The sequence below is a fragment of the Ranitomeya variabilis genome, chromosome 5 (genome assembly GCF_051348905.1).
Source record: "Ranitomeya variabilis isolate aRanVar5 chromosome 5, aRanVar5.hap1, whole genome shotgun sequence".
Classification (NCBI taxonomy): domain Eukaryota; kingdom Metazoa; phylum Chordata; class Amphibia; order Anura; family Dendrobatidae; genus Ranitomeya; species Ranitomeya variabilis.
Genome location: NC_135236.1, coordinates 192,882,849 through 192,906,454, shown reverse-complemented (window position 1 = coordinate 192,906,454; position 23,606 = coordinate 192,882,849). Strand labels below are relative to the sequence as shown.

General features: G+C 42.7%; 1 protein-coding gene across 2 annotated transcripts in view; it reads left to right on the top strand.

Moving 5' to 3' along the window:
* Window positions 1-23,606, top strand: part of LOC143775491 (transient receptor potential cation channel subfamily M member 7-like) — a 165,525-nt gene that overhangs the window by 21,744 nt on the left and 120,175 nt on the right. The window contains exon 1 of one of the 2 annotated variants that reach the window (XM_077263677.1): window positions 15,734-15,816. The exons of the other annotated variant lie outside the window; for it this stretch is intronic. Coding sequence (XP_077119792.1) covers window positions 15,769-15,816 — 48 coding nt within the window. The 5' untranslated portion in view covers window positions 15,734-15,768. Of the gene's footprint in view, window positions 1-15,733; window positions 15,817-23,606 lie in introns of those variants that run through there. 2 annotated transcript variants of the gene reach the window in all.

Here is a 23,606-nt window from a genome sequence, read left to right as displayed (position 1 = left end):
TATACCTGTATGTCATCTCCCCTGTATATAGTATATACCTATAAGTCATCTCCTCCTGTATATAGTATATACCTGTATGTCATCTCCCCTGTATATAGTATGTACCTGTATGTCATCTCCTCCTGTATTAGACCTCGTTCACACATTATTTGGTCAGTATTTTTACCTCAGTATTTGAAAACTAATTTGGCAGCCTGATAAACCCCCAGCCACCAGGAAGCCCTCCCCCCTGGCAGTATATATTAGCTCACACATACACATAATAGACAGGTCATGTGACTGATAGCTGCCGTATTTCCAATATGGTACATTTGTTGCTCTTGTAGTTTGTCTGCTTATTAATCAGATTTTTATTTTTGAAGGATAATACCAGACTTGTGTGTGTTTTAGGGCGAGTTTCGTGTGTCAAGTTGTGTGTGTTGAGTTGCGTGTGGCGACATGCATGTAGCGACTTTTGTGAGATGAGTTTTGTGTGGTGACATGCGTGTAGCAACTTGTTGTGTGAGGCAACTTTTGTGCATGTGGCAATTTTTCTACGTGTTGCAAGTTTTGCGAGTGGCGAGTTTTCCATGTGAGTTTTGCGTGTGGCGAGTTTTGATTGAGCCTAGTTTTGCATGTGGCGAGTTTTGCGCGTGGCGAGTTTTGAGCGGTGACTTTTGTGTTTCGACTTTCATGTGGCGAGGTTGGTGTATGTGTGGTGAAATGTGTGCTGAGGGTGGTATATGTGTTCAAGCACGTGGTAGTGTGTGGTGCATTTTGTGTGTGTTCATATCCCCATGTGTGGTGAGTATCCCATGTCGGGGCCCCACCTTGGCAACTGTACGGTATATACTCTTTGGCGCCATCGCTCTCATTCTTTATGTCCCCCTTGTTCACATCGGGCAGCTGTCAATTTGACTCCAACACTTTTCCTTTCACTTTTTCCCCATTATGTAGATAGGGTCAAAATTGTTTGGTGAATTGGAAAGTGCGGGGTTAAAATTTTGCCTCACAACATAGCCTATGACGCTCTCGGGGTCCAGGCGTGTGACACTGCAAAATTTTGTGGCTGTAGCTGCGACGGTGCAGATGCCAATCCTGGACATATACACACACACATTCAGCTTTAGGCCGGCGTCACACTCGGCGTAAGACAATACGGTCCGTATTTTACGGCCGTAATACGGAGAAATGTTCCCAAAATAGTGATCCGTAGGCAGGGTGTGTCAGCGTATTTTGCGCATGGCATCCTCCGTATGTAATCCGTATGGCATCCGTACTGCGAGATTTTCGCGCAGGCTTGCAAAACCGACATCTAATGGATTTATGTGCTCAAATGTTCATTAAAACATATATACAGTATATATATATATATATATATATATATATATATATATATATATATATATATATATATATATATATATATATATATATATATATATATATATATATATATATATATATATATATCATTGAGACACATATATATATATATTCTGTATTTAGATTTCATTCAGCGCGATATCTGTGAACAGCCGGTAATTCAATTGCCGGCTTTTCATTTCTCCTGCACAAACCCGACAGGATATGAGACATGGTTTACATACAGTAAACTATCTCATATCCCCTTTTTTTTTGCATATTCCACACTACTAATGTTAGTAGTGTGTGTATGCAAAATTTGGGCCCTGTAGCTGCTAAAATAAAGGGTTAAATGGCGGAAAAAATTGGCGTGGGCTCCCGTGCAATTTTCTCCGCCAGAGTGGTAAAGCCAGTGACTGACGGCAGATATTAATAGCCAGGAGAGGGTCCATGGTTATTGGCCCCCCCGTGGCTAAAAACATCTGCCCCCAGCCACCCCAGAAAAGGCACATCTGGAAGATGCGCCTGTTCTGGCACTTGGCCACTCTCTTCCCACTCCCGTGTAGCGGTGGGATATGGGGTAATGAAGGGTTAATGCCACCTTGCTATTGTAAGGTGACATTAAGCCAGATTAATAATGGAGAGGCGTCAATTATGACACCTATCCATTATTAATCCAATTGTTTGAAAGGGTTAAAAAACACATACACATGATTTAAAAGTATTTTAATGAAATAAACACAGCGGTTGTTTTAATATTTTATTGCTCTCTCAATCCATTTGCAGACCCTCGCTTGGCAAAACAATAAACCAACAATATACATACCTTCTGCTGACCCATCACGTCCCACGAGGTAATCCATCTGAAGGGGTTAAAATAATTTACAAGCAGGAGCCCTGCAAATGCAGCTGTGCTTGTAATTACCCGGCGAATGAAGGAAATGTAGGTCATTGACCTACATTTCCTTCAGTCGCGGTGATGCGCCCCCTGGTGGATGTCCTCATATGACCTGGAGCGTGGGAAAAAGTTCCCAGGCTGCAGTTCATGAGAACATCCAGCAGGGGCGCATCACCGCGACTGAAGGAAATGTAGGTCAATGACCTACATTTCCTTCATTCGCCGGGGAATTACAAGCACGAGCACAGCTGCATTTGCAGGGCTCCTGCTTGTAAATTATTTTAACCCCTTCAGATGATTACCTCGTGGGACGTGACGGGTCAGCAGAAGGTATGTATATTGTTGGTTTATTGTTTTGCCAAGCGAGGGTCTGCAAATGGATTGAGAGAGCAATAAAATATTAAAACAACCGCTGTGTTTATTTCATTAAAATACTTTTTAATAACGTATAAAGACCTATATATGGTGGCGCTAAGTATCAGTGTGCTAAAGTCCCAGATATAAATAAAAATCAGTATTTTTTAAAGTTCACTTCCACCACCAGTACCACTGAGATTAATTTTTTAGATTTGAAAATTTTTATTGATAATTTTAAAATTCAAACATGTACCTTCACAAAACCCACTGATACTAACAGCTATATCCCTCTAGATAGCTGTCATCTACCTAGCTGGCTGCTCAAGATCCCGAAAAGCCAGTTTACCAGGATTCACTATAATTGTTCTAGGCCCCAGGACTTTGAATTAGAAGCATTAACACTAACAGGAAAATTCCTAGAAAAAGGTTATGATAAGAAAATGTTAGAAAAATCGAAGGAAATGGCCCTTACTAAATCGAGAAAGGAGTTAATTAATCCAGCCCCCAGGCATATAGAAAATTTGGACTTTGTCCCTATCATAACTAAATTTAACACTAATTCAAATATTTTACGTAGGATAGTCAGCAAACACTGGCACATCCTAAAAAATGACAAGATTTTGGGGGATAAGATGACGGATAAGCCCCATTTTGTATATAAAAAATCCCAAAATTTGGGAAATTTGATTGCCCCGACTGTACAGAAAAAGTCCTCTCTGATACAGTCCTCTATATTTCAGACGAAACCAAAAGGATTTTTTCCTTGCCATAGATGTAATATGTGCAAACAGACTGTCACACGAAAATGCACTGACATTAAAAAAGGAGATATGACGATCCAAATTAAGGATTTTATAACATGCTCTACTACAGGGGTAATTTATACTATAGAATGCCCCTGTGGGAAATTATATGTAGGGAGGACCAAGCGACCGTTGAAAATAAGAATAGGTGAACATATTAGAAACATTAATAATAATTTTATGGGTCACCCTCTCTCTCAGCATTTCATAGAACATCATAAGGGACTGTCACGACAAATGAAAGTCTCTGGCATAGCCACGGTATATAGACACTGGAGGGGCGGAGATTATATCAAAGCTATGTCTAGAATTGAGACACAATGGATTTTTATCCTGGATACCATTGCACCAAGAGGCCTGAACATAGGTACGGAACTTTTTGGATTTCAATAATCTATATAAGGAACAAGAGTACGGAGCAGGGATCATTCCTGAGGAAGGAGACAGCCGTCTCCGAAACGCGTAGAGATTGATCCTCACTGCACCCCGTACTCGCGCTCACTCTCACTTTCACTCTCGGGTTTGGGGAAGCGGTCACGTGCTGTGTGACGTCAGGAAGGTCCTGCACACTATCCGGACTCACCGCTCCTACTACACGCGGCGTCCGGACCTACAGGATTCCGCTCCCTCCCGGAGGTTAGTTTCAAGGCGGCTGCTACCGGCCGGAGCAGCCACCTGTTTGGACTTTTCCCGATTCATCCGGACTCCTTTCAGAAATACGGCAGCACCTATACAGCTTTCCAGCGCTCTAAGGATCTAATATTGGAGGTAGGCAAATGCGTATGCACTTTTTTTCCTCCTAGTCACTGCAACTCAGCCAGGTGATCTCTGTGCATATAGCCCTCTCCTTCCTAGCTATTGGAATCTACCTAGGCTATCTCTGTGACAAGTGACATTTATGTAATTACCATACTAGGCTATCTTTTGGCATTTTTTAGCATATACTGTATTTATAAGATATCCATTTTCATCATCAGCCTGTCTTTCTATCTGCTACTGTCCAGCGCGTACCTGTATACATCTAGGTGTATACGATTATAACTGCTACTTTTTAATAACGTGTGTGTGTTTTTTAACCCTTTCAAACAATTGGATTAATAATGGATAGGTGTCATAATTGACGCCTCTCCATTATTAATCTGACTTAATGTCACCTTACAATAGCAAGGTGGCATTAACCCTTCATTACCCCATATCCCACCGCTACACGGGAGTGGGAAGAGAGTGGCCAAGTGCCAGAATAGGCGCATCTTCCAGATGTGCCTTTTCTGGGGTGGCTGGGGGCAGATGTTTTTAGCCACGGGGGGGCCAATAACCGTGGACCCTCTCCTGGCTATTAATATCTGCCGTCAGTCACTGGCTTTACCACTCTGGCGGAGAAAATTGCGCGGGAGCCCACGCCAATTTTTTCCGCCATTTAACCCTTTATTTTAGCAGCTACAGCGCCCAAATTTTGCACATACACACTACTAACAGTAGTAGTGTGGAATATGCAAAAAAAAAAAGGGGATATGAGATGGTTTACTGTATGTAAACCATGTCTCATATCCTGTCGGGTTTGTGCAGGAGAAATGAAAAGCCGGCAATTGAATTACCGACTTTTCACTAACACCGCTGCGTATTTCTCGCAAGTCACACTGCTGGTTCGTGTGGAATCCGTATTTTTTTCGCCCCCATAGACTTTCATTGGCGATTTTTTTGCGCAATACGCTGACAAACGCAGCATGCTGCGATTTTGTACAGCCGTAGAAAGCCGTATATTACGGATCCGTAATATACGGCTGATAGGACGAGACCCATTGAGAAGCATTGTGCCGTATGTTATGCGAGTTTTACGCACGTAGTTTCTGCGCTCTTACGTCCGTAAAACTCGCATGTGTGATGCCGGCCTTATATATTAGATTATCTGAATTTTTTTTTTTTTGTTTTGTTCTCTGTTGACCACATTTTTGGTGTGAACTTTGTAGTCTTTTTTTTAAGTTGCCTTGTTGGTCAGTAGTTAAAACTTTGACCTTGACTTGCTTGAAGGATTTTGTCCTTGGAAAAAAACACACAAAGGTGGCCATGGCTGAAGGCTGGAGATGACAAATATATGCCAACCAAATCCAGTGTTTGTCCTTGACTTTTGTTGATGGTCATAGCATAAGCAGGTCTCAAGGGAAACTGTCTTCGTTTTTAAGTAAACGGACTATTTAGTTACATAGTTACATAGTTACATAGTTATTGAGGTTGAAGGAAGACTTTAAGTCCATCTAGTTCAACCCATAGCCTAACCTAACATGCCCTAACATGTTGATCCAGAGGAAGGCAAAAAAACCCCATGTGGCAAAGAGTAACTCCACCATGGGGAAAAAAATTCCTTCCCGACTCCACATACGGCAATCAGAATAGTTCCCTGGATCAACGCCTTATCAAGGAATCTAGTGTATATACCCTGTAATATTATACTTTTCCAGAAAGGTATCCAGTCCCCTCTTAAATTTAATTAATGAATCACTCATTACAACATCATACGGCAGAGAGTTCCATAGTCTCACTGCTCTTACAGTAAAGAATCCGCGTCTGTTATTATGCTTAAACCTTCTTTCCTCCAGACGTAGAGGATGCCCCCTTGTCCCTGTCTCAGGTCTATGATTAAAAAGATCATCAGAAAGGTCTTTGTACTGTCCCCTCATATATTTATACATTAAAATAAAATCACCCCTTAGTCTTCGTTTTTCCAAACTAAATAGCCCCAAGTGTAATAACCTATCTTGGTATTGCAGACCCCCCAGTCCTCTAATAACCTTGGTCGCTCTTCTCTGCACCCGCTCTAGTTCAGCTATGTCTTTCTTATACACCGGAGACCAGAACTGTGCACAGTATTCTAAGTGTGGTCGAACTAGTGACTTGTATAGAGGTAAAATTATGTTCTCCTCATGAGCATCTATGCCTCTTTTAATACATCCCATTATTTTATTTGCCTTTGTAGCAGCTGCCTGACACTGGCCACTGAATATGAGTCTGTCATCCACCCATACACCCAGGTCTTTTTCATTGATGGTTTTGCCCAGAGTTTTAGAATTAAGCACATAGTTATACATCTTATTACTTCTACCCAAGTGCATGACCTTACATTTATCCCCATTAAAGCTCATTTGCCATTTATCAGCCCAAGCTTCTAGTTTACATAAATCATCCTGTAATATAAAATTGTCCTCCCCTGTATTGATTACCCTACAGAGTTTAGTGTCATCTGCAAATATTGAAATTCTACTCTGAATGCCCTCTACAAGGTCATTAATAAATATGTTAAAAAGAAGAGGGCCCAATACTGACCCCTGTGGTACCCCACTGCTAACCGCGACCCAGTCCGAGTGTGCTCCATTAATAACCACCCTTTGTTTCCTATCCCTGAGCCAGCTCTCAACCCACCTACACATATTTTCCCCTATCCCCATTACTCTCATTTTATGTATCAACCTTTTGTGTGGCACCGTATCAAAAGCTTTGGAAAAGTCCATATACACTACGTCCACTGGGTTCCCTTGGTCCAGTCCGGAACTTACCTCTTCATAGAAGCTGATCAAATTAGTCTGACATGAGCGGTCCCTAGTAAACCCGTGCTGATACTGGGTCATGAGGTTATTCCTCCTCAGATACTCCAGTATAGCATCCCTTAGAATGCCCTCCAGGATTTTACCCACAGTAGAGGTTAAACTTACTGGCCTATAATTACCGAGTTCAGTTTTTGCCCCTTTTTTGAATATTGGCACCACATTTGCTATACGCCAGTCCTGTGGTACAGACCCTGTTATTATGGACTCTTTAAAGATTAAAAATAATGGTCTATCAATGACTGTACTTAGTTCCTGCAGTACTCGGGGGTGTATCCCATCCGGGCCCGGAGATTTGTCAATTTTAGTGATTTTTAGACGCCGCTGTACTTCCTGCTGGGTTAAGCAGGTGACATTTAATGGGGAATTTTTATCACTAGTCATATTGGCTGCCATGGGATTTTCTTTTGTAAATACTGATGAAAAAAAGTCATTTAGCAGATTGGCTTTTTCCTCATCCTCATTCACCATTTCACCCAGACTATTTTTAAGGGGGCCAACACTGTCATTTTTTAGTTTCTTACTATTTATATAGTTAAAGAATATTTTGGGATTATTTTTACTCTCTCTGGCAATGAGTCTCTCTGTCTCAATCTTTGCTGCCTTGATTTGCTTTTTACAGAATTTATTTAATTTTCTGTATTTATTTAATGCCTCATCACTACCTACTTCCTTTAATTCTCTAAATGCTTTCTTTTTGTTCCTTATTGCGCCCCTAACAGCTCTATTTAGCCATATTGGTTTCCTCCTATTTCTAGTATGTTTATTCCCATATGGTATATACTGTGCACAGGTCCTATCCAGGATGCTAATGAACGTCTCCCATTTTCTTTGTGTATTTTTGTGTCTCAGGATATCGTCCCAGTTAATTGCACCAAGATCCTCTCTCATCCGTTGGAAATTTGCCCTCCTGAAGTTTAGTGTCCTTGTCACCCCCCTACTACCCATCTTATTAAAGGTTACATGAAAACTTATTATTTTATGATCACTATTCCCCAAGTGAGCCCCAACCCTTATATTTGATATGCGGTCTGGCCTGTTGGTTAATATTAGGTCTAGCAGTGCCCCCCTCCTTGTTGGGTCCTGAACCAGCTGTGAAAGGTAATTGTCTCTCATAGTTGTCAAAAACCGATTACCTTTGCTGGAACTGCAGGTTTCTGTTCCCCAATCTATTTCAGGGTAGTTGAAGTCCCCCATAATAATGACTTCTCCTTGAGTCGCAGCTTCATCTATTTGCTTTACGAGGATATTCTCCATTGCTTCCATTATTTTTGGAGATTTATAACAAACCCCTATCAGTAATTTATTATTTTTTCCCCCTCCCCTTATCTCCACCCACAGGGACTCCACATTTTCATTAAATTCACCTATATTATCACGCAGGATGGGTTTTAAGGAAGATTTTACATATAGACACACCCCTCCCCCTCGCTTATCTGTACGGTCATTTCTGAACAGGCTATAGCCCCATATTGGGGTTGCTTGGTGCCAGAATAACTCTGGGAATAAAAATACCCTTGTACCTTTAAATGATCCGATGAGGATTTCAGTCTGACTTTTGACATCATTTGCTGTACAACCATTCTAGTGCCATTGCAAAGACCTCTTGTCAAATTAAGGTTTCTTAATAACCGGACTACTGCATTAACTTTCAAATTTAGTCTGAGGAGGCACACCACCCGGAGCTAAGCTGTTTAACAACTCCATTTGATAGTTTTCTGCTTCCTCAGCATGTACAGTGTCTTGCTGAATGGAATCAAAGCATTTCCATTCAGACTGAATTCGTTAAGAACATTTTCATTCAGTTCATGTAAATGTTGTTTTTTTTTTTTTTAAGTTAAGGTACCTTCACACGAAACGACTTTGTAACGATATCGCTAGCGATCCGTGACGTTGCAGCGTCCTGGCTAGCGATATCGTTTAGTTTGACACGCAGCAGCGATCAGGATCCTGCTGTGATGTCGCTGGTCGCTGAATAAAGTTCAGAACTTTATTTGGTCGTCCGATCGCCGTGTATCGTTGTGTTTGACAGCAAAAGCAACGATACCAGCGATATTTTACACTGGTAACCAGGGTAAACATCGGGTTACTAAGCGCAGGGCCGCGCTTAGTAACCCGATGTTTACCCTGGTTACCAGTGTAAAATGTAAAAAAAACAAACAGTACATACTTACATTCGCATCCCCCGCCGTCTGCTTCCCACACTGACTGAGCGCCGCAAAGTGAAAGTGAAAGCACAGCGGTGACGTCACCGCTGTGCCCTGCTACTGCCGGCGCTCAGTCAGTCAGTCGGTGCAGGAAGCGGACGCCGGGGGATGCGAATGTAAGTATGTACTGTTTGTTTTTTTTACATTTTACGCTGGTAACCAGGGTAAACATCGGGTTACTAAGCGCGGCCCTGCGCTTAGCAACCCGATGTTTACCCTGGTTACCCGGGGACCTCGGCATCGTTGGTCGCTGGAGAGCGGTCTGTGTGACAGCTCTCCAGCGATCAAACAGCGACGCTGCAGCGATCGGCATCGTTGTCGCTATCGCTGCAGCGTCGTTTCGTGTGAAGGTACCTTAAGGCTTGCACGGTTTACAATACTTTCATCTTCTGATTGGATGACTTGAGGAAAGACAGCATTAATAATACTGTATATACTCGAGTATAAGCCGACCTCCCCCCCCCCCCCCCCCTACTTTTGCCACAAAAAGCTGGGAAAACTTATTGACTCGAGTATAAGCCTAGGGTAGAAAATGCAGTAGCTACTGGTAACCGGTAAATGTCAGAAATAAAGATAGATACCAATAAAAGTAAAATTTAAATGAGACATCAGTAGGTTGTGTTTTTGAATATCCGTATTGAATCAGGAGCCCCATATAATGCTCCATAGAGTTCATGATGGGCCCCATAAGATGCTCCATACAAAATACACCCCATATAATGCTGCACAAATGCTGATTATGGCCCCATAAGATGCTTCATACAGTCATTTTCCCCATGTAATGCTCCATAAATGCTGATTATGGCCCCATAAGATGCTCCATACAGTCATTTGCCCCATGTAATGCTCCATAAATGCTGATTATGGCCCCATAAGATGCTCCATACAGTCATTTGCCCCATATGCTGTTGCTGCGATAAAAAAAAATAAAAAATCACATACTCTCCTCTCGTCGCTCAGGTCCCCAGCACTTGCTATACTCGCCTTTCCCGTTACACCGCCGCTGCGTCTTCCCCGTCCTCTGCACTGACTGTTCAGGCAGAGGGCGGCACGCACTAATCGCGTCACCACGCCCTCTGACCTGAGCGTCAGTGCAGAGGATGCAGAAGACGCAGCGGCGGCTGGCGACTGTGGAACGGGGAGCAGGTGAATATAGCGCACTGCTTATACTCACCTGCTCCTGGCGCGGTCCCTGCTTCCCCGGCCCTGGCAGCTTCTTCCTGTAGTGAGCGGTCCCATGGTACCGCTCATTACAGTAATGAATATGCGGCTCCACCCCTATGGGAGTGGAGTCGGGTCCATATTCATTACTGTAATGAGCGGTACCATGTGACCGCTCTCTACAGGAAGAAGCTGCCGGGGAACCAGGGACTGCGCCAGGAGCAGGTGAGTATGCTTAGACAGCTGCTACTCCACCTCCCCTGCTGACCCCTGGGTATGACTCGAGTATAAGCCGAGAGGGGCAATTTCAGCCTAAAAAAATGGGCTGAAATTCTCGGCCTATACTCGAGTATATACGGTACATCCATTTAAAATTCACACAGAAGGAATTTCAAAGATCCCTTCCTCTAGTCCTGGTTCTTGGAAGTTTTCCATCTCCGAGGTTTAAAAGCCATTGGGAAAAGCCTCGATGTTCTTGAGGGACGTTATCCTCATTGGTACATGTTTGGGTCCAATTTGAGGACTTCAATATTCCTACAACATTTTTTGTACTTCATGCATGCTGATATTTCAGTTCTGCTGACTTGTGGTACAACAGGAAGGATTTATCAAAAATCTCTAACAAAAAAGACCGCTCCTCTGAAAGTTTTTTGTGGAGGAAACTTTTGGGTTTTCAGCCCTGAGCTCTTTTTACAGTGTGTCAACTACATTTACACCGTGAGCTGGGGCCATAGAAGATTCATCCCAGATTGAGTTTAGCATTTTTCAACTCATTGGCACTATTGCAGCCATGACGAATATTGCAAGTACGGTAGACGTTTCAGTAATTGGTATAGGCAGTTTGAACTGATTGTGAATGTCGGCCTCCCTTCAGTACAATGCCTGTAAATACACATGGCAAGACTAATTAGTTTTTGCTAAGTACGTAATGCATGATTGCATTATACAGGAATGTTTTTCCAGTTCCGCCATGTCTGTTAATGCAAAATAGGCGTTTTTGCAAGTTGGGGTATTCAATTGCTTCTCTGTTTTTGTCAAAAGCCCTTCGTTGTCCTAGGTTTAACATTTGGAATTTCTCCTCAAACAAGGCCTTTTCCGCAAGACAGTTGTAATATTTCCAGAATGGATCGGCTCATCGTACTCGCCAACAGGAAAATGTAGGCCAAAATCTTTTAATTACTTTCCATGTGTCCTTAGCACAGACTCAATTTCATGTAATGTCATATAGAGGGCCTTTTCTATATGAAGGAAATGCTTGTTATAGTCTTCCATGAGATTTTTATTGTGGCTTTGAAACAATGCTGCTGTATTAGACGGCTCACACATGATGGAAACAATTGCCCAAGTTGTAAGTTGTATTGGCATTTGATAAGTGGCATCTCCTCTTGGGCATCTATCCCATTCAAAGTCCTCTACAGTTAACCCTCCTGCAATACATGCTTCTTGGAAAGTAGCAAAATAGTTTTTTTCCTTTTTAGTTGCTCTGAGATCCTCAAAAAATCTTGCTCCTCTAACATTCAGGAGGAGAATTTGGAGGAAGTGTTTTACTCTGTCTAATGGATTGTAAAGATTCTGCCAATTGTGGTTTTATGACCTTTGCCACTTGGTTTCCATGTAACATTTTTATTATCCCATGTGTAATGTTCAGGGATTTCAATGTATAAATATTGTTGGGCATTAGGATCACGGTGGCTCAGTGGTTAGCACTGCAGTCCTGAGTTCAAATCCCACCAAGGACAACATCCACAAGGAATTTGTATGTTCTCCCCGTGTTTGCGTGGGTTTCCTCCTGGTTCTCCGGTTTCCTCCCACATTCCAAAGACATACTGATGGGGAATCTAGATTGTGAACCCCATCGGTGATAATGTGTGCTAACTGTAAAGCACTGTGGGATATGTTAGCGCTATATAAAAAATAAAGATTATTACATTATCTTCCCAATTCAGTTTAAACCAAGCAAGGAGTTTAGACTTGGTGTCTTTCTGCTGCATAGCTTCAGCTACTTTACCTGGTATAAAGCATATTGTATGCTTGTCCTCAAGGTGGACATCTTTCCACACGATCAGTTTGATGGTGCATTTTATATTCCCAGAGTCTCCAGCTTACTTCAGGGACACTTGCAAATTGAGTTTCCAAGTAATTTTTTACTTCATCCCATTCAACTGTGGCTTCTTGTTCTGTGGAGACAGGAACAAATAGGATATTTGCAGAATCGTGCCGTTGGTAATTGTATTTGAACAAATATTTTGAACTTTGTATGGATCTGCAAATCTCTACATTTATGTGGGCATTGTATTTTAAAGAAAGATAAGGGTTGTACAACCCATCTGTTATGATCAGTGTTTCCACCAAGTTCATATAAGTTGGTATTCAGGGTATCCATTTACATTGCAATTAGTTTTGGAACAAATACTTGTGGAAAATCTTTGGTACAGTTCCTATTGTCCATACAAGGTGCATTTTGATTCAGGGGACCACATGGACCGTGTATCATGTAAGATTTAACAGTTTCATAAAGCCTCGGATGAGTGTCTGTGTGGGAGCTCTGCACAAACAATGTTGTCCATTCTTTTCGTGTCCCAGGCCTTGTATTCCGGAGCCATAAATACCAATACGTGTCTGTGAGGGAGCCCTCATATTTGGAACTCTATTACATACACCATACCATTAATACATCCAAATCTGTGGTATATGGGTAAGTCTCCAAGTAGCAATTTTAGTTTCATGTGAAATATCGGCACTGCTAAACCGGGCCTGTTGCATGGTTGCTGACTGGGAGGTAAGTTTTCCCTGATTTCCTTCCATGTTGCATTGCACGTGACTGTTACAAATAGGTCATGTTTGCCATATTTCCTGACCATTGTCATGGCAGCTTGGTAGTTATGTGCTGTATTTCTTGGACTTCCCTGGAAAGTTGAGGGCAATATTACTTTTTTCCAGGTAGAATATCTACATCCTTGAAATTGTGGTTCATGAACTGGGGAGGAACATCATATTCTTCCACTTATTCGGTACTTTGATTTTTGCGCACCTAATTCACCTGGTTTACTTCAGTTTTTAGGCATCAACCATAAATTGGCTTGTCAGCTTTCCTGCATTAAGGAGCTAGTTAAAAATACCATCACGAATGGCAAAGTGGTATGAATTCCATTGACATTGAGTCACATTTCCTTTTCCAATTTATTTATTTATTTTTTTAGAACTGTAGTCTACCCAGAGACCCCATAAGGGAAAAGCAAAGGGTAGCACGTTGGGTCACAGAGTCCACTCAGGATAGATACATTTTGTAAAATCCCACTTTTAGAATGAACTGTAATGTTGCGGTTTTCTAGGGGAGCACCATCTGTGCTGTGGAAAATGGCAGTAATTTCCCCTCTGGCGGTTGGAGCGTTGATTCTGCCGGGGTGCCCAATATATTTACTTTTTCTCTCACGAAAGTTATGCAATATTAAATTGGCGTTCGGGTTTTCCAGATTTCCTTTTATTATATTCTCTGGAGATTGTATCTTTGGAGTTCTTTGGAGATTCTCCATTACGAATGCATCCATTGTTTGCTGGATTGTGCATTCGTTTATTCAAGGCTTGAACCGAATCCGGAATAACTAGGCGTCTGGTGAGTCACCTTGGTTAGGGTGCAACGCAGATGTTGCATGGTAAATTTGGCCATGGATTCTGTAACAGAAAGGATCTGATTGCCTGTGAATTCATTGGGTGCGCTCATTGATGCAAAGCATTTGCGCTATTATATGATCTCAGGTTGTCCATGAAATTCTTGGGCGTTTGGTTCTGATCCCCTCATGCAATTATTATTCCAGGAATGCATTCGTACTTCTTCCAATATGATGGTTCCATTATGACAACAGTTTCTTGTAATTTCATTTTTGAAATAGTTGGCATAAAAAAAAATGGGCATTTATTTATTTACGGTATTTATTTATTTATTTTGTTCATTGGGCCAAGGTAGCATGTTTCAATGTCATCTTCATTGAAGTTTATGGCAAGTAAAGCTGTGCTACGAGATCTTATGTTCTTACCCCAGCGGGCAGGTTGGTTAGTCCGGGCTACTCTGTGTCTCTCAGTAATGGCTTCACGATGCTGCTGAAGCTCCTCTTCCGTCATACTCTGTAGGGCAGACCTATGCTTTTCAGCGCCAGCTTTGGGCATCTGTTGGCGCTCTTTTTGGCTGAGATTGACGGGCAGCTCTTTTTCTGACCGTATTGGCTGCACGCTACAATTGAAGGCGCTGTTCTGTAACATAACTGATACAAAGCATTTGCGTTTCAGCCCTCCTTGCTTTTTTTTTTTTTTGCCTGATCTTCCTCCTCAGTGGGTTGTTGCTGGCGTATGGACGGCATTATTATGGAAAGAATAAGGTTGTAAACTTTTATTGGCAGTTTTTCATTTATATTGCAGCATTAGCTGATAAAGAAATGTATTTATTGTTTAATAAATTCTCTGTAAGCGCAGTGCTATGTTAATTTTGTAGTTCAATACTTCAATAAAATGGCGCATATACAGTGTCTTCAATAAAATGGTGCCAGAGGTAATGGTATGCACATGTACTGACTCTGCCTCCATTTTATTGCCGTTATGTACTACAACGTCACCATAGCAGTGCGCACACGCCGAACATGGGGATAATGGCAATGGCTGGCGTGTGCGCACTGCTATGTTGATGTAGTTGAATTCTTCAATAAAATGGTGCCGGAGTCCATGCGGGCGCCTCCTGTGATATTCTGCGCCATTTTGTTGAAGATACTGTGTATGCGCACACACTGACTCTGGCGCCACACTGTGCAGGTGCCGTCCATCCCGGTTTCGGAGCACACATAAGTATTATTACATTTAGTCTTAAGACTAAACATACCGTTAGTTCCAGTACTGTCAGTGAATATAGTGGAGGGCGGTGTTGGGCAGTCAGAATGAGGATCTCCCATGGTGCACAGAGCACTGAATGTGCATATTGGTTCAAAGATCAATTTCTTGGAAAGTAAAAGTGGGAAGTTGCCCTGGTAGTGATGTGTGCTAACATTATACTGTAATTTTGCCCTGAGTGACTTTTTTAATCCTGCTAGGGTAGGTGCACGATCAGGAAACACGTTGCGTATTTCTGTAGCGTCCGAGCCGCAGTGTTAGGATGTTACCGCGTAGTGGATGCCCACAGCTCACCCGCAGAGACGGACATGTGGCGCTTCTTTCCTGACCGCAGCATGTCCATTTCACCCGTACAATGTGTTGGACGCGGTGAATCTGCACGGTTGTACACATGCGTTTAATAGCCGGCAGCGCTTTGGATGCTGCGGACATGCGACGCATTCATAGTGCTGCCAATAACTGATCGTGTGCACACACCCTAACCGCTGCATTTGTCAGGTGGTAGGACATACCAGGCAGTAAGTGAAATGTCAGTTTGTAAAGTTGATGTGCTGGAAGAAAAAAAAATGGAAAACGTAAGTATTTTAGCAACTTTGCTGAAAACCAAGTAGAAAACCCCACTCACTTCTTCTTTGACTGCTCTGACTTCATAGACAGAGGAAAAACAGGCAGGTAAATGATTGGCCCTGCTGTGAAGCACCGTGCGCCTGTGCTTGGTTTGAACAGTCATTCTGTGCGGACAGTCCCTTTTAAAAAGTTTGGTGATTTTAAAAGCCTGTACATATGAACAGCAAGGTGTTTTCTGAGAGAAATGAATAGGACAAATCCAATCTCCCACTGCTGAAAAAAGGCACAGTGTGAAGGTGCCCTTATATCCCTGTATGTGCTATGGCTGTATACACGTGTTAAAGCTCTGTACCACCTCTGAAGTTATATGAAGCCATATTCTCATGACCGTAGAAGTCCGTGGGTGCTTCTGTACCTATACCATGTGCATGACGTTGGGGGGAATGTTTGGCAGTCTATCGGCAGGAATCTGACGTGTCCAGCTTCGGTTCCTCAGAGTGCAGAGCTGATGATCCCTACATGTTGCAGTGATTTCCTTTGGGGATAAGTGCCACTTTACGTTCAGCAGATATTAATGGCGAGCCGAACCTGACGTAGTCAATATAAAAACTCTTTTATGTGAGTTTTCAATAATTTCCAGGAAGTGGGTATGGAGTTGTTGCAGTCATGAGTCACAGAGACCAAGCTGTGACTCATGATCAGGAAACAGATCTTCAGCTCTCGGTGAATCTCCGCAGTGTTAGAATGATGCGTATTCTGGCCTTGGATGTGTTTACATGTCGCTTATTGAGCCGTATTCACACATTCGTGCGATACCCATAGAGTAGAATAGTTGTGTGCACACTTCCATTAAAATTACGGTTCGGAGTGAGATCTGTGTGACTCGGAGAGTGCTTTATTCTGATCCAGTTTTGCAGAGATCAGACTTGACCTTTAAAGTCTATGGAGATCTGTGTAAAATGGATGAAACGCAGAACAAACTCAGTATGTCAGCGTTGCCTCCTTTTTCATCTGATCCAGTGTTAAATCAGTAGATTGGCTGGCCTTTTTTTTTAAATCTACCTGATTCAGTGAGAAAAAAAAATGGTTGCAACTAGGATAACAGCTGAAAAAAATCAATCTGTCACTTTTTGTGTTTCATTCACACATTCTTGTAATGGCCCATGATTCGTGGCCCATGATTCGTGGCCCGACCGCAGGTTTCCCTAACCAAACTCCTCATACTCGACGGCCTTTTCTAAGGATGCCCAATGCGCCTCTGAAGCCAGGAACAACAAAGTGAGGGAAAGAAGACGCGCGCATGTGTGAGGTAAGCATAGCGTTAGCGATGACTCCAACAAATGTAAGCCATGTTATCATGCCCACAGGGGCGTGATAACCTTAAAGGGAATCTGTCACCCCAAAATTCACCTATGAGCTAAGGCCACCGCCATCAGGGGCTTATCTACAGCATTCTGTAATGCTGTAGATAAGCCCCCGATGTAACCTGAAAGATGAGAAAAACAAGTTAGATTATACTCACCCAGGGGCCGTCCCGCTGCGGTCCGATCCGATGGGCATCGCGGTCCGGGGCCTCCCATCTTCTTACTATGACGTCCTCTTCTTGTCTTCACGCTGTGGCTCCAGCGCAGGCGTACTTTGTCCTGTTGAGGGCAGAGCAAAGTACTGCAGTGCACAGGTGCTGGGCCTCTCTGACCTTTCCCGGCGCCTGCGCACTGCAATACTTTGCTCTGCCCTCAACAGGACAGATAAAGTACGCCTGCGCCGGAGCCGCAGCGTGAATACAAGAAGAGGACGTCTGAAGGATCGTATGAAGATGGGAGGCACCGGACCACGACTCCCATCGGACCGGGACCACCCCTGGGTGAGTATAATCTAACTTGTTTTTCTTCTCTTTCAGGTTACATCTGGAGCTTATCTACAACATTATAACATTACAGAATGCTGTAGATAAGCCCCTAAAGGCGAATTTTGGGGTGACAGATTTCCTTTAAGTAGGCCGATTAGTCTGGTAGACACTAACGCCCCATTGAGTAGTCAGAGCCCTCATTTACATATCATGAACGGGCTTTAGAAATACTTTTTTTCTAAAGATCTGTTTGTAATACGGACTGTTAGGCAGGGGATTAATATATGCACGTGCAACTGCTGGTGGTTATGGGGTTACGATGGACGTCAGGAGAGCCACAGTCGGTCCACACTCCGGTCTGTCTACTTGAACCTCGACCTACCGGTGTATAACTCCGGATTTACTATCATTCCTTGCCTGGATGTGGCATACTGCAGATGGAAGGCTGCAGGAGGGGGGCTCTCATCTAGCAGACATTTTTAGCATATACCTTTTGGCCCCCCTAGGCTCCAGGCCCAGGTATGAATGCAGCCCCTGCAACCTCATGTGTAGAGGGCTTTAACACAGCAAAATATCTTCTTTGGTTGTTTTACATCTAAAAATTGAAAAAAACATAATGGGCTCTGCAATATCATGAACCATGTGTAATTTTATCACCTGGTATGTGACGCTGTCATGTCTTGTTTCCGACCCCTTTTTTCACACATATACAGTGCCTTGCGAAAGTATTCGGCCCCCTGGAACTTTTCAACCTTTTCCCACATATCATGCTTCAAACATAAAGAAACCAAATGTAAATTTTTGGTTTAGAATCAACAAGAAGTGGAACACAATTGTGAAGTTGAACAAAATTTATTGGTTATTTAAAATTTTTGTGGAAATTCAAAAACTGAAAAGTGGGGCGTGCAATATAATTCGGCCCCTTTACTTTCAGTGCAGCAAACTCACTCCAGAAGTTCATTGTGGAGCTCTGAATGATCCAATGTTGTCCTAAATACCTAATGATTCTAAATATAATCCACCTGTGTGTAATCAAGTCTACGTATAAATGCACCTGCTCTGTGATAGTCTCAGGGTTCCGTTTGAAGTACAGAGAGCATCATGAAGACCAAGGAACACAACAGGCAGGTCCGTGATACTGTTGTGGAGAAGTTTAAAGCCGGATTTGGATACATAATGATTTCCAAAACTTTAAACATCCCAAGGAGCACTGTGCAAGCGATCATATTGAAATGGAAGGAGTATCATACCACTGCAAATCTACCAAGACCCGGCCGTCCCTCTAAACTTTCATCTCAAACAAGGAGAAGACTGATCAGAGATGCAGCCAAGAGGCCCATGATCACTCTGGATGAACTGCAGAGATGTACAGCTGAGGTGGGACAGTCTGTCCATAGGACAACAATCAGTCGTACACTGCACAAATCTGGCCTTTATGGACGAGTGGCTAGAAGAAAGCCATTTCTTAAAAATAACCATGAAGTGTCGTTTAAAGTTTGCAACAAGCCACCTGGGAGACACACCAAACATGTGGAAGAAGGTGCTCTGGTCAGATGAAACCAAAATCAAACTTTTTGGCAACAATGCCAAACGATATGTTTGGCGTAAAGGCAACACAGCTCATCACTCTGAACACACCAACCCCACTGTCAAACATGGTGGTGGCAGCATCATGGTTTTGGCCTGCTTTTCTTCTGCAGGGACAGGGAAGATGGTTAAAATTGATGGGAAATTGGATGGAGCCAAATACAGGACCATTCTTGAAGAAAACCTGTTGGAGTCTGTAAAAGACCTGAGACTGGGACGGAGATTTGTCTTACAACAAGACAATGGTCCCAAACATAAAGTAAAATCTACAATGGAATGGTTCACAAATAAACGTATCCAGGTGTTAGAATGGCCAAGTCAAAGACCTCAATCCAATCGAGAATCTGTGGAAAGAGCTGAAAACTGCTGTTCACAAACGATCTCCATCAAACCTCACTGAGCTCGAGCGGTTTGCCAAGGACGAATGGGCAAGAATTTCAGTCTCTCGATGTACAAAACTGATAAAGACATACCCCAAGCGACTTGCAGCTGTAATCGCAGCAAAAGGTGGCGCAACAAAGTATTAAGTTAAAGGGGCCGAATAATATTGCACGCCCCACTTTTCAGTTTTTGAACTTCCACAAAAGTTTTAAATAACCAATAAATTTTGTTCAACTTCACAATTGTGTTCCACTTGTTGTTGATTCTTCACTAAAAATTTACATTTGGTATCTTTATCTTTGAAGCATGATATGTGGGAAAAGGTTGAAAAGTTCCAGGGGGCCGAATTCCTCTTACGTTGGCATGCGATCCGTGTTGGGTCTTTATTCCTTCACAGTTCACGTGTACTAGTCACTTGTGAGGCAATGGAGATATGACACTGTATGAGTTCGGGCATTTCTGTTTGTTATAAGTTTAAAGGGGTTGTCTGCTCGTCGGGCCACCCCCTTCTCAATTGGCTTGTTTTCCCCACTAAACGAACACCTCTGGTTCTGGCGCTGTTCCAGTGGTGCCGCTCCAGTGGTGCCACCACTGGCTTTCCTGGGGATCATGTCATATGATCCCTGTGACGAATTGGCTTTGTCTTCACTCTCTTCACCTTCAGATGAATCGGAGGAAGCCAAAGTCCTCTTGATGTCTGATTCATCTGAAGACGGAGATTGTGAAGCTAATGCTGATTGGGCACAGGAATCGCAAAACATAATCCCTGGGAAAGCCAGTGCCGACACTGCTGGAATGGCGCTGGCACCAGAGGTAAATATTAGTGTTGTTTTATTGGGGGCAAACATGCTGATTGAAATGGCGTTGTCTTATTACTGAACAACCCCTTTAAGACCTTTTTAATTAGAATTCAGATGGGGGTAATTTTGTCTTCTTCATATCCCCCATTTAGCATCCAGTCTTTGGATCCTGGCAGCTGTGGGGGTATGGCCACGCACACAAAGGGTCAGATTTATCAAAACTGTGTATTTATACTTCAGACATTAGTATTGGTGTGTGTGATGTCTGGTTTCCACTAGCGCAGCATGTGCCCATTAAAGTCTATGGGGCAATTCATGTATCTGATTTTTCATGCCGACCTATGTGGTTGTTCACGTGTCCACCTCTAGTCTGATGGGTCAAACTCATTCAAGTGACGGTGCCATTAAAAATGCTGAACATACCAATGATGCCATCCTGTATGTATTTCGCACACTGGTTCCGATTGCTATTTACGGTATTTTTTTACAATCTTTTTTTTTTTTTTTTTTTCTTTCTTTTTTTTTCTCCCCCATACATATAGTGCATGCGTCTTTCTTTTGGAAGATTGCTTTGTCAAGGAGAATACATTTTGGACTCCCCTCGGAGTTTTGATCTGCTTTATTAGCGGTTAGGAAAAGACGGCACATAAAGCCTTGGCACAGCCGCGCCGTGGCTAGAATGCAGAATGTTAATTCTGTGAATTCCTGGGGATAAAGATTATCTGCATATTGCTTTACTCCATCTCTCATAATCCTGGGTTTCGTTTTATTTGTCTGTGGAGGCCGGCGACTGAATTTATCATTCACATTAATCATGTTGCCTTAGTAATATGCAATTCATGTCGTGTCATTCATACCAAATGCTGTCGATCTGGTTCATGGCTATAGAGTGGCTTTGTATAAAATAATGGATGTTGTCAGGGAAAAGGTAATTAACCAGACCTTTGTATAGTTTCTACAATTTTTTTGGCGTAAGACTTTACTGCAAATTCTCCTTTTTCCTGTGTGGTTTGTGGCAGTATTTTTGGGTGCTATACTTGTAAACTTGCCCTTATGGATCAGAGTTGTGGTTCTAAAGGAAAAATGGTACATATGGGTAGGATGTCCTGTGCTTTTGTATAGTTTCCAGTATAATTTGTATATAGTACTGTGGTTCATGTATATTCCTGTATTAGCAGGTACATGGCATCAGTCATCATGATGTAGGGCTTAGTTGCTCTATGAAAATTCTCATATCATGGGTACAAAGTAGTAAGCACGTTTGTGTCCTAACCCCTAATTCTATACAATAACGAAGATATATAAACTCACATTTGGTTCACATATTGACCTATTGTTTAGATTGCATAATAAATACACCTACAAACCTCAGGCTATGCTCACACTTGCGCTTTGACAGGAAGGTTTTCTGTTCTGTTTTTAGGAAGAGACACAAATTGATACCAACAATGGCTCTGTTGCATAACTGATGCCAGCAAGATTATTATTGGTTATGTCTGGGTTCTGTCCGTTTTAAGCACCGCATGCATAACGATTTCCTTCCTTCCAAGGAACCCAAAACGTACCCCGTATTAATCCGTGGGGTTCCTCTGCTTCTTCTTGTATCCATTATGCAAGAGATCCATTTTTGACAGTAGACATTTTTGTAGTTGGCCTCAGAAGGTGGCTACAAAGGTGGCATGTTTCTTGTGTTGGGAGGTCATCAAGAGGCATCGCACAGAATGGCGCACTGTGATCCGAGATTCTCAGCGACACAGGGAAGAGATAAAACGAGTGGAAGATCACACACATCGGTTATTATCTTCTGTGCTGGCGTGTGAGTGAGGAGTATATCATTTTATGACCTTTCGCTGGATGTTAACAAGGGGGAATTCCAGTAGAGATATGGACAAGGTACTTGTCCCAACAATGGTCTTCATGGCAACTACAGACTGCATTCTTTCATTTCAGTGTAGAAAACGAATGCCCGGCTCTGTAGTCGTAGGTAAGAACTACACAGGATGAATTGTAAGAGGTTCCTTTTTTATTTTCTCTTAATGGTTTGGAAAACTCCATGTGTTTTATCCCTGACAGGACACTTTTTTTAATCCCCATTTTAAAATACAATGGCAGGTGGGATGTCTGACCTCAGCTCCATTCATTCTCTTTGGGGCTTCCAGAAAAACAAGGACAGTGCTCACAGCCACTCATGGAATGAATGGATCAGTGGTCAAGTCACACATGACGCGCCAGTCTAATGGGGTTAAAAGCTCCACATTCTGATGATCGGTCTGGGTCCCAGCAGTCAGACCCCCCAATCAATAACTTACCGCTTACCCAGTGGAGAGGTGATTACTTGTTTGCACTAGAGAACCCCTTTAAGTACGGTACATCTTGTTCCAAGTATTTAATTACGAATTGAAATAAAGAATCTTCTCCAAATTAATATCCGAAAGAACAAATGAACGACATAAACACAATCCACTATGCCAAGACCAATAATGCCGCTTGCTAGGGAGAAATACCGCCACGCTATGACTCGACTGTAATACCACCACAGTGACCAAATAATGCCACATACAAGGAACAAATATTGCCACACCATGACCAGACCACATAGTGACTAGAGATGAGCGAATTTTGATTGGGTTCCTGCTTATTCGGCAAGCTATAGCGCTCACCGAATAAGCTGCAGAGGGAACCTGGCTTCCTGGATGATACCAGCTGTTCGGCTCCGCAGCTGCATGTGTCGCGTCTGTCACAGTCCCAACATACAGGCTCTCCATGCATGTGTCGTGACTGACACAGCCGTGACACGTGCAGATGCGGAGCCGAACAGCTGATCAGCCAGAGTCATCCAGGAAGCCGTGTTCCCTGTGCATCTTATTCGGTAAGCGCTATAGCTTCTCTCATCTCTAAATAGTGACCGAATAATATCACAGAATATGACAGAATAGTACCACATACTGTACAAGGGAGAAATGCCACCACACCATGACCAAACCAGATATTACCAGCATATAATGACCAAATACTTCCACATACAAGGGAGAAATACCACCACACCATGATTGGGCTACATATTACCAAACACATTGTCCGAATAATACCACATGCTGTACAAGCGAGAAATTCCGCCACACTGTAACCAGAACACACATTAAAAGCATATAGCTACCAAATAATTCCACACACACGGTAG